This window comes from Typopeltis vanoorti, chromosome 6 (assembly GCF_054136105.1).
Source record: "Typopeltis vanoorti isolate ZY-2024b chromosome 6, IOZ_Tvanoo_1.0, whole genome shotgun sequence".
Classification (NCBI taxonomy): Eukaryota; Metazoa; Arthropoda; class Arachnida; order Uropygi; family Thelyphonidae; genus Typopeltis; species Typopeltis vanoorti.
The window spans coordinates 3,702,681-3,719,151 of record NC_143554.1 but is presented as its reverse complement, the minus strand read 5'-3'; the positions used below and the strand labels follow the sequence as shown (position 1 = coordinate 3,719,151).

General features: G+C 36.1%; 1 protein-coding gene across 1 annotated transcript in view; it reads left to right on the top strand.

Moving 5' to 3' along the window:
• The window catches only part of LOC150105253 (methylmalonyl-CoA mutase, mitochondrial-like), a 429,676-nt gene that overhangs the window by 100,532 nt on the left and 312,673 nt on the right, over positions 1 to 16,471 (top strand). The window contains exons 4-6 of the mRNA XM_090394648.1: positions 2,793 to 3,083; positions 6,848 to 6,982; positions 10,125 to 10,242. Of these exons, the coding sequence (XP_090250774.1) occupies positions 2,793 to 3,083; positions 6,848 to 6,982; positions 10,125 to 10,242 (544 nt within the window). The remainder of the gene's footprint in view (positions 1 to 2,792; positions 3,084 to 6,847; positions 6,983 to 10,124; positions 10,243 to 16,471) is intronic.

Genomic DNA, 16,471 nt, shown 5'->3' with positions numbered 1-16,471 from the left:
TAGTCATAATGAGATTTTATAAAGAGGAATAATAACACCCTCATCTCTGCTTGTTAGTGTGTTCTTCAATAACTAAGTAATCCTATGAGCTACTCTGGCTGCTTTAATGTGCCCTCTAAACTTTAGTTCTCTATTTACTATTACTGCCCCCAAATCCTGGCTTCATCAGTTCCTGGAGTACAGTTCCCTCAATGTGGTACACAGCTTTTAATCTTTGTATCCCAAAATGCATAACTTTATACTTTTCCGTATTAAATTGACATCCATTATGTTTTGCCCATATTAACAGCCTATTTAAATCATTCTGCAAAGCTCTTTACATCACGTTGATTAACTGTTACCCAACCCAACTTTGCATCATCAGCAAACAACTGAATATCTTCCTTCAAATTATTTCTTGTGTCATTTATGTGCAAAATAAACAGCAGTGTTCCAAGCACAGGGCCCTGTGGTACAGCACTAGTCACCTGTCTTCTCCTAGATTCTGCTCCTCCATATGCTACTTTTTGGTGCCTGTCCATCAACCACTCTTTTATCCATATCACCAATTTCATATCCATCCCCATTTTCTGCAGTTTATGTAATAGAGTTCCATGTGGTATTCTGTCAGATGACTTTGCAAAATCCAGCAGTATCATCGTGTAACCATTTCCTTTATCCAACTTAGCCATCACTCTGTTATTAAAAGTTAGTGGTTTATAACCATTTCTTCACAAAGCCATTCTGTCCCTTCATAGAGTATCTTATTATTATCTGCCCATTTCTGAATTCTCTTTTTAACTTCTCTAGTACTTTTACCACCACTCCCGAGATACTGATTGGTCTATAATTTGCTACCACAGACTTAGATCCTCCTTTATGCAAAGGAATTATTTTGCCTTCCTTCCACTCTCTTTGGACTTGACCAGAGCTGAGATTTAAATTAAACAGCCTAGTCAAAGGCATCACCAGTTCCCCTGCACATTCTCTTAAAATGTGAGCTAATATCCCATCTGATCCCACAGCTGTATTTGCATTCAGATTCTGCAATGTCCTAAGTACCTCCAGTTCATCAACCTCTGTTCTCACATCAGTCCCTGTCACCTCTACCATAACAATATCTTCACTTGGGTATGCCCTTGCAAAATAGTCACTTATTAGCTTAGTAGTGTCTGTCTTTCTTACCTCTTTATCGTCTGCACTTATTAAAATTATTCTTTCATAGTCATTCTTCCTCCTACATGCCACATAACAAAAAAAAAAAAAAAAAAAACCTTTTCGGGATTTCCTTTCACCCATTCAGCTGATTTCTTTTCATAATCCAAATCCAAATTTTCCTTTCTTACTATGCTCACCTTTCTTGCCTGATCCTTGTACTGTTCATGAATTAACTGGTCACCTTTCTCCTTATATATCCTCCACAATGTTTTTTTTTTTTTTTTTTTTTTTTTTTTTAACAGCTCATGCTTAATTAATGATACTACTCATCCATCTAACTCTTAACCAATTTACCTTCGTGATCTTGGATATATAGTGTGATATTGCTTCCTCCCGATACTCCTTGACTATCTTTCTAAAACTGTGAACATCTTTCCCTTGCAAATCTTTATGCCATGGTATTGCTTCAAGCTGCTTCCTCAGTGTATCATAATTACCTTCCTTGCGCCTCCTTAGCGCAATTGGAAGAATAATGGTACGTTGCGCCCTTCGATTGGAATAGGCCTAAGGTTGATTCTCGTCGTGACGGGAGGAATCTTTATGTGGACTTTTTCAATCGAAGTTGAGTTAGCCGATCTCATACGGAGGTAGCAGGGTTTTTTCACCCGGAAACTCGGGTTTTTCATCCTGCATACAGACAAATCGACCCTTCAGAACACATGCAATTTACAGACAAAACATACTAGCTGTGGTGGTGGTGATGAGCAGTAGATAGTGCTGATGTTGATGATTGCTAGTGATGGAGATGGAGAGTTGTACAATAGGCGTTCTCCCACAGTGAGTCTTCGGACTCCTTGGAGGTGTCACGAATAATAATAATAATAGTTTCACATGCAAAAAATTTTCACATTTTTTGCTACCTCCAAGTCAAGACCACAGGATCACGTTCCCCAATTGGAGGCAATATGGTTATCTCAGTTATGGACAGATCTTCTGACCCTATAACAAGATCCAGCACTCTCATACCCTGAGTCCCCCTCCATCACATTCTGCTTCATGTAATTATCTCTCAGTAAGTGTATAAATTTCATTTCCAATTGTTATAGTGTGAATTTCTGAAATTTTTATTTCATGTAGCTTCTATTTAAAAGAGCAGAGTTTAGAAATGGAGCCATTCCCATATAATCAACTGGTGAGGCTAAAAGTTTAAAGGCTTTAAAGAATCTGATTACAGTTTTAGTTTTGAGAGAATATTTATCACAAAACATGCCTGAATATTCTTGCAAAGGTGACCACCATGTTTGTAAAACTTACAAATTTGATTACTGAAAGGATTTTTTATGTCATATTTCTGTTTACATTAATTCTTCACTTTCTGCTTTTTCAACCTTATGCTATTTTCATCCCCATTATTAAGCTTAGTCATTAATAAATTTTAAGCAATTAATAAAATTTTCACCAATCATCATTTTTATGCATTTGAATTTTTCACCTTTATTAGTTGGTTATATAGGGATCAGCTCCATTTCCACTATCCACTGAGCAGTGCAAGATCTAGATTTTTAGGCATTATATATACATATAAGTATTTATGCATGTGTGTGTGTATGTGTGTGTGCATGATATTCTGATAATATATTTTGTATTATTTTTAGTATTCAGGATTTAGTACTGTAGAAGAAAGCAACTCATTTTATAAAGAAAATATTAGGATGGGGCAGCAAGGTCTTTCTGTAGCATTTGATCTAGCTACACATTGTGGATACGATTCAGACAATATAAGAGTTCAGGGTGATGTTGGTATGGCTGGAGTAGCTGTGGATATAGTGGAAGACATGAAAGCTCTGTTTGATGGCATTCCCTTAGATAAAATTTCTGTATCCATGACAATGAATGGTGCAGTTATTCCAGTGTTGGCTATGTTCATTGTTGCTGGTATGGAGCAGGTAAGCTGAAAGAATTTATTATTCCGGTTTATTATTATTTCATAACTGCAGTATATTATAACTAGATATTTGCATACAATTTTACATTTATTTATTTATTATTTATTTTTTACTTATTAAGAATTCTTTAGTACAAAGTAAACAGTATATAGGAGGGCCATGTCTCATTTTCTGAGTATAGCTATTTGAGCATCATTAGTGATTTTTTGGAGGGAGGACAGGGAGATGCATACTAAGATTTATATATAAAATTAAAGTTTCCAAGAAATTATATTGTTTAACTTTATCCAAATGTAAGCAGACAAATTTTGCATATGAAGTATCTTCATGACTAGGCTAATGGTTTCACATTAATTGCCTTATTATCCCATAATGCTTTAAATAAGGTTACATGTGTTGCATCTCCTGAATTTTTTAAAATTTCATAATTTTTTAAAATTTGCTCTTTTAATTTCTCCATCCAGTATCTCTGGTCCAAGGGCATTTTTCAACTTCATATTTTGAAGTTGAAAAATGATAATTTCACTGTGCATGGTATCAGTGAATAACTCTTCAAGATATTCCTTCTGTCTCTTTGTTATCAGTAGGTAATTTTCATTTTTTGTCTCATACTTTACTTTTTTTTTTAGGAATACTGGTGTGTACAGCAATTATTCAGTATGCCTTGTCAGCTTCTCTTGTTTTTAATTTATGTTCAATTTCTTTGCATATTTCTTCTATCCAGTTTTTTTTTTTTTTTTTTACAAACTTCCTTAATCTTATTTTCTACTCTTCAATATTGTTCTTTATCTTCTATATGTTCTTCTATTAAATTATCTCATTGGTAATTCAGGACTTCTATTGTTGTAACTTTGTAAATCCTAACACATGGTCTTGCTGATCTTTTAATTATTTCCTTGATGACAGTGCAGTCTTTCTTACTATTCATTTCAGGTGTGCAACATTTTTTTTTGTTTGTTTTTTTTAATTTTATATCTGAAAATATAACATACTGAAAATAAAATTTCAATAGTTCAGTATTCTATTTTATCTTCCTTATTCTGCTTCATTTCATATTTCGCAATAATAAGTGATTGGGCACACTCTCCATTTCAGCTGCTGGGTCAGTCAGTGTAACATGACTTTAGTTGGTTTCTTTATCTCTTCTTGACTAGTATATAGCCAGTCTGGTATTGTTCAACATCTTCTGGTGATTTCCATGTATAGTATCTTGTTTGGTACTTCAAAAGGCATGCTACCAACTATAAATCCATGTTAATTTTAGAAATCTAACACACTTTCTCCTCATGCATTCTCCCTATCTAATCCAGATTGTCCAGTTTCTTCACACTTGCTGTCCTTGCCAACTACTGCAGTAGAATTGCTCTTTATCTTTAGTTGATGTTATAAGTTCCTCATATGTTTATTCTATGACATAATTTTCAGAATTAGTTGTCAGCATGTACATTTGAATTATGGAAGTATCTGCTGGGGTTGCTGTTAAGATTGTCATCAGTATTCTGTCATTGAGTTGCTACATATTTTTTATGTTATTTTCTTAATCTTTTCTTGGTAAAAAAATCTACACCATTTTGTCATTTCTCATCACTGCCATAGATTCTGCAGTTTCTATTCCAGTAATTGCTACTACCCTTGTATCTGATTTCACTGACTCCTAGAATTCCAACATCTTTTTTCCTTGCTTGTTCTTTTAGTTCTTCTGATTATCCTAATTTCAGCACTGATTTTGCATTCCAAGTTCCATACTGCATTGGTATTTCTTTACGCTTCTGATATACATTTCCTTTTTCTAGATAATTTTCTGTATTTCTTCTCATTTCTTCATTATGTGGAAGAATTGTATTTTGCCCAGGAATTTTTAGTACTATTGTCCCATTAAAAGGATGCTGGGAACTTGGGAGCTATAGTTTGGCTCCCAAGTTTCATCTCCATAGTAATATGCTTGAGAACGATAGTTTTCCTTTTCTTTCTGCATCACAGTTTTGCAACCATTGACTACAACTGCAGCTATGCCTGGTGCTGCCAAGCTGGTCAACTTAGATTTCCAGTATTGACTTAGAACAAGACTGCTGCGTCTTGCTATTTTTCATCTTTTAGCATATAGCTAAGCATAGTAGAATGACCACACCTGTGATTACCCTACCAGGAGTATATACTCCTCATGTGCTTTGCCCATTATAGCCAAAGCCATTCCACTCCCCATCACAATGAGGTAGCTAACAGGACTTGGAGGAAATAACATGTATGAGGGTGGTCTGAAAAGTTCTCGGCCTAACAATGAAAAAACGAATTTATAATTGCAAAATTATTTTTATTTTGCAACATAATCTCCCTTAAGACTAATACATTTATTCCAGCGATGCTCCAATGCCATTATCCCGTCCCTGTAGTGGTTCTCAATAAGATCTGAAAAACACCCCTCTACAGCTGCAATCATCTCTTGATTCGAAGAAAAATGCTAACCAGCGAGGAAGAGTTTTAGTTTTGGGAAGAGATAGAAGTTGGAGGGAGCCAAATCTGGGGAATAGGGTGAATGTTCAAACAATTCATAGTGCATATCTCTTAATTTTCCCATTGCCAAAACACCTTTGTAGGCATGTTGATGAAAGATGATTTTTTTCTTCTGCAATCCAGGTCTTTTCTCATGAATTTTTTCTAGTCTGGTTAAAAGATTCAGAATAATATTACCCGGTTATTGTTTTACCCTTTTCAAGATAATTAATAAGCAAAATGCCTTTAGCATCCCAAGCCACTGATGCCATGACCTTTCCTGCTGATTGAATCGATTTTGTCTTCTTTGGTGCTGAACAACTGGCTTCTGTCCACTGTTTTAACTGCTGTTTGGATTCTGGTGTGTAATGGTGAATCCAAGTCTCATCCATAATAATAAATGGGTGCACAAAATCATTTTTATTCTTGTTAAAATGCTCCAAGCACTGTTCAGAGATTTTCATGCGAGTGCGTTTTTGATCTGACGTGAGCAAGCGTGGCACCCATCTTGTGCAAAGCTTTTTTCATTTGCAATTCTTCATTCAAAATATAACTTACACGTTCTTTTGAAATGCCTATAGTCTCAGCAATTTCATGCACTTTGACTCGTCACTCATCCAATATTATATCGTGCACTTGATCAATGATTTCTGGTGTTGTTACACTTTTTGGACGTCCTTCATATGGATCATTTTCAAGGCTGGTATGGCCACGTTTAAACTTGGCAGCCCATTTCTTAATTGTCAAAAACGAAGGAGAAGAGTGCCCATAAACTTTTATGAACTTCAAATGAATTTCTTTTGGAGTTAAACCTTCTTTTACAAAGAATTTCATAACTGCACGACACTCAATTTTATTGATTTCAATGGATACAGACAACACTTTTGCTTCATACAGCTGTATAAAACAAACTCCTTGATAGAATGACTTGCAATTTCACATGGATGCTTATGATAGATGTAACAACTTAGAAAAAAAAATCTTGCTGATAGTGTTGCCATCTATGGTCGAGGCCTAGAACGTTTCAGACCACCCTCATATACCATCTTATAAATTGAAATTTTAAAATTGAACTGTGACATTTTTAGTTCCATGCACTTCAGTTTTTTTTAAACTCAAAATGATTTATTACATTTATTTATATTATTGTCACGCTTTTATTAAGCAGACTTTATATCAATGTTATATCAGTAAATACTGACACAACATAGTGAATAATATTGTGCTTATGAACCTAACTACATTATATATATATATTTTTTTTTACATTTCAGGGACTAACGACAAATCAATTGTCAGGGACTATTCAGAATGATATTCTAAAAGAATTTATGGTACGCAATACTTATATATATCCTCCTGAACATTCTATGAGAATTATTGGTGATATTTTTGCATACATCTCAAAAGTAAGTTACATACTTGAAGTTTTTTTTTACTTTTAGTGTTTGTTAAAATGTATACTTAACTTGATTATTAAATACTTAAGGAATTGACAGCGTATACTAGAAATATAAATTAAATCAAACTTTAATATATACTTTCCAATATTTCAGCAACGTCACATTGCCATCTTCATGGGAATTTAAGATAAAGACATGTACACGCAAGTACTATACAACAGCAAATGAGTAATGAAGCGAAGAAGCTACAGTTTGCCTAAAGTCCTGATGGTGCCCCCTAGTGGGCTATATTAGGCGTTCTTGGCCTTTGGGCTAAAGTTCTCCTGATGTATGTTTCCCAAATTTGGGGCAGTCTCATGCATCCAAATTTGTTGAGGATTGGCTTGTTCCTAAGGGCTGAGGCTAAGTCAATGAATAGTCTTTCATATTTGAACTTGCTGCAGTGTATTACTGTGGCTTTCTTCCACCTTATTCTGTGGCGAGTATCTAAAGCATGGTCTGCAAGTCCAGAGTGGCTGTACTTCTGAAATTGGATGAAGTCCTTGTGTTCTGAGATTCTGATATTTGCTGTCCTGAATGTTTGGCCAAAATAGGACAATTTACAGCTGCAAGGGACCTGGTATACACCAGGTAGGTCTAGGGTAGTGTTTCTCAACATGGGGCAATTTGAATATTTTGGGGGCAATTAGAAAATGTACATGTACATATTTATACATATTTATATTATACTTTTTCAGAACTTGGCTGACTATTATGCTAGAGGAGGGAGCATCAAGATCTTTGAGATGTTGAGGTGGGGCATGATCCAAAAAAAGTTGAGAAACACTGGTCTAGGGGAAGTGGTTGGTCTTTAGTGGAGCGGATAAAGGATGCCAATTTTCTATATGGTCTGTAACAAGAGGTCAGGTCATGTTTTTTTAGGATTTTGATGATTTTTTTTCCGAGGTGCCTCGGATGTACAGAATGGTGATGGATTTAGAGTAATCTTTTTTGTGAAGAGGGAGGTGGGTGGTGGATAACTTGGTTTAGTATTTTTTGGATTTTTTTGGGGGGGTAGCCATTTGCTGAGAAAGTGTTAAGGATGTGATTTAGTTCAGTGGTTAGGGCTTTGTCATTTGAACAGATTAGTTTAGCCCTGTTGAATAGTGTCTTAATAACTCCATATTGTTGTGAGGGGAGTGGTGGGATTGTTGGTGAATGTATCTGCCTGTATGGATGGTGGTTTTCTATAAACTGAGAAAACCAAGGTTCCATCAGGTTGGCAGGTGACTAGTGTGTCTAGGAAGGGAAAGCTATTGTTTTCCTCTTTTTCCAGGGTGAACTTGATTCTGGGGCGTTGGTTGTTTAAGTGTGTTAAGAAGGAGAGGAGTGTATCCGAGCCATGTGGCCAAATAGCGAACACATCATCAACATAGCAAAGCCACATGGTAAGTTTTTGTGGGGCAGAGTTTAAGGCTTTCTCTTCAGAAGTCTCCATAATGAAGTTGGCCAAGGGTGGAGAAAGTGGTGAACCCATGGCTGTCCTCTCTATATGTTTGTAGAATTTTTCCTGCCAAATGAAATAGCCTGAGTTCATTGTGAACTGAAATAGGGCTGAGATATCGGGAGGAAATTTAGTTTGCATTAGCTCTAAGGTTTCTTTGAGGGGAACATTTGTGAATAAGGAGGAGACGTGAAAACTGACCATTATGTCATTATGTTGGAGTGTAAGGTTTTTTACACTGGCTTTGAAGTGGGCTGAGTTTTTTATGTGGTGGTGGTGTGTGTTGCCAGTATAGTGTGTGAGAGCGCTTTGGCTGAATATTTAGCTAGTTTGTACATGGGAGAATCAATGCCATCCGCTATGGGATGTAATGGCACATTTTCTTTATGTATTTTTGGGAGCCCATATATACGGGCGGGGGGTCTAGAGTTATATGATTTTAGTTTGTTAGTAATCTCCACAGGGCAAGACGTGATCTTCTTAAGGAGCCTATGGAGTTTACTAATTTGTGAGTTGGTGTGATTGTATTCAACGGGGAGGTAAGTAGCCTGGTCTACTGGTAAAGTAGTTAGCTTACCTGTGTAGTCAGTATGATTGAGTACCACAGTGGCGTTCCCCTTATCAGCTTTGGTGATAACTATTTCTTTGTTTTTCTTCATTTCCTGTAGAGACTTGTATTCACTATTGGTTATGTTGGTTTTTGGTGGCCTTGCTTTTGTGAGAACGCAGGCTACATACAATCTAATATTGTTGGCAATGTGGTTTGGAAGGTGGCGAATCCTGCATTCAATCTGGATCATTAATTCCTTGGCCGGTATTTTCCTAGGAGCAATGGCGAAGTTGTGACCATGTGACAGAGTACTGAGTGCTTCAGGCTTCAAAATAACTGAAGAAAGGTTAACTACAGTGTTGGTTTGTAGTTTTGGTTTGGACATCGAGTTCTTTTTGAATTTATCAAACTTGTTGATATGTCTACTCCGTATTTTTTCAAATTCTTTATTTGCCGCAGTGCACGAGACGTCATGTAGAATTGACCAAAGTTCGTGATTTAGCATATCAGAAAACTCTTCCTCTAGCGTTAAAATAGCTTGGTTTGCCTCAGCTAGGGAACTGCGTGTAGCGTTAATTTGTTTCTGTAGTAAAGCATGGCTCGCGCAGTTATAGATTCGAAGAGCTTTCTGTGAAAAGAAATGGTGTTTAAATTAACCAGCCTATAAGCCTTTCTACAAGAATTACTATCATCCACAGAGATTCCATCGCACGCAAGGCCCGCCATTACGGCAAAATGAAGCTGAAGTTATCGAGACAACTGAATCGTCTGACATTCCTAAAATGCTGCTGGGATAATCAGGTAATCCCAAATTGTGTAAAATTTAAGCACCGTTTCTTTTCACAGAAAGTTCTTCGAATATCAATGATTAAATTTTGAATAAAGATAAGCTGAAATTCACTGAAAGGATAAAAGAAAGTTTGATAATCGTAGGTAGGGACACAACAATGTGCCCTTTGAGACCAATTCAGAAACTTTTTTGGTGGTAGTATGTACATATTTCTATAAAAGTAGTATTTTAAATTTATTAGAATGAATAAAAATAAGCAATGAGAAAACTAACACTTATTGCAGTTTTTTTAATATAATTTTTAGACCAATATTTTTATTTTCAGAATATGCCAAAATTCAACTCAATTTCAATCTCTGGTTATCATATACAAGAAGCTGGAGCTACTGCTACTTTAGAATTAGCTTTTACTGTGGCTGATGGTTTGGAATATTGCCGAACAGGTAATATTTTTCATTTCATCTATAATTTTCTCCACAGATTTTACTTCTGTCATTAATTGTTTATTTAATGTTCCTTCCCTTTATGAAAGGTTGTAAACCTATAGTATATCTCTACCATGGACAGGATAAGGAATTTTTTAAATCATTTTTTATTATTTTATTGACATTTTTTGTAGTTCTTTTTTTTTTTTTTAATTTATTTTTACATAGTCTGGAAACCTTACTCTATACCACACATGAACATTTTTTGTGCTACTTCAAGCCTTTTGTAAGTGAGGATGAACAGGTGACGAAGCATATAGAGTTTATATTTTATGGTTTAATTGAATGATGTTACATTACTAGCTTTCTACTCATCTTTCTGTGCTCTCCTCAATGCATTTATCAAACTTTTAAGATGAGACACATTCCCAAAGCCAGTTTTCATATGCACAATTCCATGGGCTATTTATCATTTATCATGCTTACTTTACTGCTCAATCTTTTCAAATGTTCCCCTCATCTCCTTGAACCCAGTTGACCATATCTGCATTAGTAATCTAGATATGCTCGTAACAAAGCCTTGTAAAGTGGGAAAATGACTTCCTTATTTCTACAACTTTAATGTCTTCTCTTTAAAAGTGCTTTTTATCCAATGCAGTGAATGACAAAACTTACTTATAAATATGATTCCTAAACTTCAACTTTCTGTCTACGATAACCTTCAAGTCTAGTTCTTCCAACCATTTAGATAATTTTACTGGGACCAAAGATGAATCTTGATTGCTTGCTCACAGTGATTTGTTTGGTCCCATTTGATCACAGTTAATCAGGAGATGTGTATAAATAATATTTTTTACCATTTTCTTACTGTAATTTTCACCACTAGTGGTATAAATTGTTATTATCAGTACTTTTTTTTTTGGAAAATGTTTCTGCTAATTTCATAATATTGGTCTTTTTATTGCTGATTTTCATACCATTCAGTTTAGTTATAAATGCCTGAAGACTTGCACTGGATTTTATTAAGAATTTGACATTTGTTTAGTAACAGACTTAGTTTGATATCTCCGGTTTTGAATTTAAAGCAAGTTTAATGATACTTTCCTTCACAGAGTGATCCATATAAATGATGAATAAGAGTGAAAATAGTGGGCACCCTTGTCTTTCACCTGATTTTACATGAAACTATTTTAAACTGGCCCTTTCCATTATGCATAGCATTATACGCACCTGAAAGGATGTGTGCTTTGCATTATAGGATACTAAGGCAATTAAAGTCATTAGTTTCTATATACAAGTAGCTTAGTCATGAAGAAACTTCACACATGGGCTTTCTTTGTTTACACTTGAATAAAGGATTAAATAAGAATAGAATTTCTTGGCATGTCTAATTTATTTCTGTACTGCTTATCTACTAATTTCTGACTACTTACAACTTAAATATAGACTATGTATTACTCTGTGTAAATCGACTCCAGCTGCCTTTCTGTATTTCAGGTTTAGGATGTGTTTTTTTTTTACCTTAAAGATTGATCCTCCTGATTATATTCTTCTTCAATATGTCCTGTCACAGTTCTGCTTATTTCATTTAATAATTTTTGAAAGTAATTACTCAAATATTCAGAATATCTTTTTCTTGAGCTTTTATATCACCTAAATTTCATCATCATCATCATCATCATCAAATTCCTGCCATGTACCCTCAAGGGGTGTACAGGATATGACAGTACTACATGAAAAAATTACATCATTACTAACTTCCTATCTACAATTTTCCTCCAAATCAGTCTGTTACTTGTCAAGACTCCAACATTATCAGATCTTATATTTCTATCGTCTAAGGCACTTTGTACCGTATCAATCCACCTATATCTTGGTCTTCCTCTGGGTCGTTTTCCTGCCAACCTGGCAGAGAACACTTGTTTTGCTAATCTTTCCTCTCCCATTCTATTTAAGTGACCATACCATCTGAGATTAGCTCTGCTAACGCATTCCTGGATGCTGACAATGTCAAGTTCTTTCCTAATATCCTCATTTTTAATATGATATTGCCATTGATGCCATCTGTTCACGCCTCTAATCTTTCTCAGGACTCTCATATCTGCGGTCTCTAGTCTTTGGTCAAGTGTTTTACTTCTGACCCAGCTCTCAGATCCATAAGTTAAAATTGGTTTGAACACAGTCTTGTATACAGCTAATTTAGTGTTCCGACTAATTTCTTTCTTATTCCATATGAATTTATTCAATTGACTTCCCACGATACCAGCTTTGCTGATTCTGTTGTCTATTTCTATATTTAGTTTACCATCTTCAGTAAAAATTGTGCCTAAGTAGCTGAAATGTTTTACTTGTTCCACAGGTTCTCCATTCACAACACAGTTGACATTTTCAATGATTCTGCCTATTTTCATTGTCTTTGTCTTTTTATTGCTGACCTTCATACCATATGTATTACAACAGCTATTCAATTTAGTCAGAGAATCTTGCAGACTTGTAGCTGATTTATTTAGAAGTATAACATCATCCGCATAAAGCAAAGAGCTGACATTAACATCTCCAATTTTGATGTCAGGTTTAATACCACATTCCTTCATAATGTGATCCATATAGATAATGAATAACAGGGGGGATAATGTACATCCTTGTCTCACACCAGATTTAACATTAAACCATCTTCCTGTACTTCCTTCAATTCTAACTGCTGAATCACAACTCAAATAAAGACTAAGTATTGCTTGATATAATGCCCCATTGACACCATATAACTGCAGCGTATTGAATAGCTTCTCTCTTGGCACCTTGTCATATGCCTTTTCCAAATCGACAAAACTTAAATACAGATCTTTGTTATATTCCCATGCTTTCTCGACTATTTGTCGTAAAGTGAAGATCTGATCCTGACAGCCTCTATTTGGCCTGAATCCAGCTTGTTCTTCACCAAGCTTTTCTTCCACAATTCTTCTCAACCGTTTCTCAAGTATACTTGCATAGATCTTGCCAGGAACACTCAGTAGGGAAATACCTCTGTAATTCTCACATTCAGTTTTATTTCCCTTTTTATATATGGGTACTATGAGAGCTCTACTCCAATCATTGGGAATTCGTCCCTCTGTCCAGGCTTTCTGAACTATGCAGTGCAGCCACTGTAAGACTCTTATACCACCATACTTCAGCATTTCTGGTCGAATATCATCTACTCCTGCTGCCTTTCCACATTTCAAGCCTTTGATGGCTTTTTCTACTTCAAGTATGGATATGTATTCCTGACTGCATGCCTGGTCAGTGTTTTTTATCACTGTGCTGTCATCACTGCTTGTTTCATTTAGCAGTTTTTCAAAGTAATTACTCCATACTTCAAGGATATCTTTTTCTCCTGTTTTCATTTCACCTTTATCATCTCTAATTCCTTTTACAGCACTCTTTCCTCCATTCCTAAGCTTCTTCAACAACCTCCAGAATATTTTGCCACCTTCTCGATATTTATTTTCTATATTCTTGCCAAAGTCCTCCCATGACTTTTGTTTAGCTAGTTTTACACACTGTTTAGCTTTCTTACATTTGTCTCTGTATTCTGTAAGAGTAACAGCTGCCTTATTTGCCAGGAACTTTTGATATGCTTTCTTCTTTTCCTTCACTGCCTCTTTAACTTCCTGTGTCCACCAGGGAGTTCTGATTTTTTTATCCTTGCACACAACCTCACCACATGCCTCTCTGGCAGAATCAATCAATGTTTCCTTCAGAGTTTGCCACTGAATCTCCAAGGTTTGATTCCTGTTCTCAAACTCTTTCATTTTCTTTTCAATAATATTTCTGTATTTTAGTCTACAGTTCACATCTGAGAGCTGCTCAACTTTTATTCGCTTTAAAACTTTCTTACATGTTATTCTTTTCAATATGAAATTCAATTTTATCCTGCTCAAGACTAAATAGTGATCACTTCCAATTTCAAATCCTCTGTACACTCTGGTGTCCTGCACCAGGGAGAAAACATCACTATCAACAATAACATAGTCAATGAGACTTTTCTTATTCCTAGCCTCTTCTCTCCATGTGAATTTGTGCAGATTTTTATGTTGAAACATGGTGTTAGTAATAACCAGTCCATGTCCTGAGCAGAAATCCAACAGATATTTGCCATTATTATTAGCTTTGCTCTTTTCTCCAAATTTTCCCAAAATATTTTTGTATGTCTCACAATCATTTCCTACTCTACTATTTAGATCCCCAACAAGGACCAACTTTTCCTTTTCATTGTGTCAGTTGCTTTTTCTAAAGCATCAAAAAATTCCTCCACTTCTACCTTAGTAGAACCTTCTGTGGGACCATAGGCACAAATAAGTCTCATTGTCCAGTTCCCCATTCTCATATTTGCCCACATTACTCTACTTGAGACTGACTGCCATTCAAGAAGATTAGCCTCGTATTTTGTGTTGAATACTATGGCTACTCCTTCTTTTCCTTGATTGTCATTGCCTGAATATAACATTTTGTATTTATTGCTCAGAAAGATCTCACCAGTTTTGGTCTTTTTTGTTTCAGTCACCCCTATTATGTCGATCTGGTACTTATCTAATTCCTCAGCTAGCTCCATTTCTTTGCCATTCAGGTTTCTTACATTGATAGTACTGATCTTTAACTCTGGTGATGTTGAGTTGGGGTTTGTTTTCAGATTTGTTCCAGTAGCTGACTTTTCGCTGTTCGCCCTGGTTCCCTGGCGAAAACAACGGGGGCCTTGTTTAACCGGGCGACGCCCCAGCCGGCATGAAATTTTGTCATGTTGTACCATCATTTTTTATTTTGGTTTAACCAATAAGAATACAATTTGGTCGGCTAAATCCCAAATTGCCAGCCCATCCTCGTTCGTTCAGTATCAAAGTAGATACCCAACAGGGTGCACCACGAGAAGGTGAGGATTGGACATTAGGTCAGAAGCCCTGGTCGGTTCTCCGCATTCCTTTAAAGGCTATGTGGAGGTCTCCTCTCAGTTATACAGCTTTGACCCTTAAGCACCCCATAACCTAAATTTTGCATCATCAATTACTTTTGTATTGCTCTTTACTCCATTTTGAAGATTTATCAACAGCATCCAGACATTTTTCCACAGTCACAGCATTTCCCCCCCCCCCCATATTCTTATGAAAGTCATTATAAGGTTTAATGGAATGAATAAAGCACATATAAATAATTAAACACAAGTTTAATCAATCCTGTATTTATCAGTCACTGAGACATCAACAAGGAAACTGTGGAAGAATGACATTGCGGAATAAAAATGGGAATAGAGTGACTGATGCAGAGGACATAGTGGAGTTGTTCAATGAGCACTTCATTGGAGTATTTCATCCTGGAGAAGAAGGTTTTAATACTAGAGGGATAGGGCAGGTTCAGGGTTTAAAGGTGCAAGAGGAGAGAGTGTTCCAAATAATGAGTTTGGAATATCAGTAAAGCTGTAGTACTGGATGGTATTTCACCATGGATTTTGAAAGAATGTGCTAAAGAACTGACAGCTCTGTTGACCTGGCTCTTCAATAAAAGTCTGGCTGTGGGAAAGGTACCCAAGGAATGGAAAGAAGGTAAGATAGTGCTGTTGCATAAGGGCGGTAGCAGACTGAAAGTTTCTAATTATAGGCCAGTTTGTGTGTCATCAGTAGTTGTTAAGGTCTTGGAGAAATTAGTGAGGGACTATAGACAGCGTTGTGCAAGTGAGGGTAATGTTATCTGTGAGAATCAACATGGATTTGTTAAGGGGGCACTCTTGCTTTAGTAATATGATTGCCTTTTATAATAAAGTGACGAGCATTAGATGATGGAAAGGCACATACCGCCATTTTTTGGATTTTGTGTAGGCATTTGACAGGGTGCCACATGATAAGCTGATATTTATGTTGCAGCACATGGGTTTAAATGTCGGGTTAGTCAACTGGATTCAGGATTGGCTATCTGATAGGTATCAGAGAATTGTGTATGGTGAGGCAATATCAAGGAAGCAGAGGGTGACAAGTGGGGTTCCACAGGGCTCAGTATTGGGACCTGTATTGTTCAACCTTTATATTAATGACATTGTCGATGGATTGCAAGGGGATATTCAGTTGTTTATAGTGCAGGTGTGGCAGCCCTGCAAGAGGATTTGAATAAACTAGACAGATGGGCAAATTAATGGGGATGTCGGTTTAATGCAGCAAAATGTAAGTTCTTGAAGTTTTGGATCCATCAATGAGAGGCTGCATACTTGATTGGAGGAGCTGTA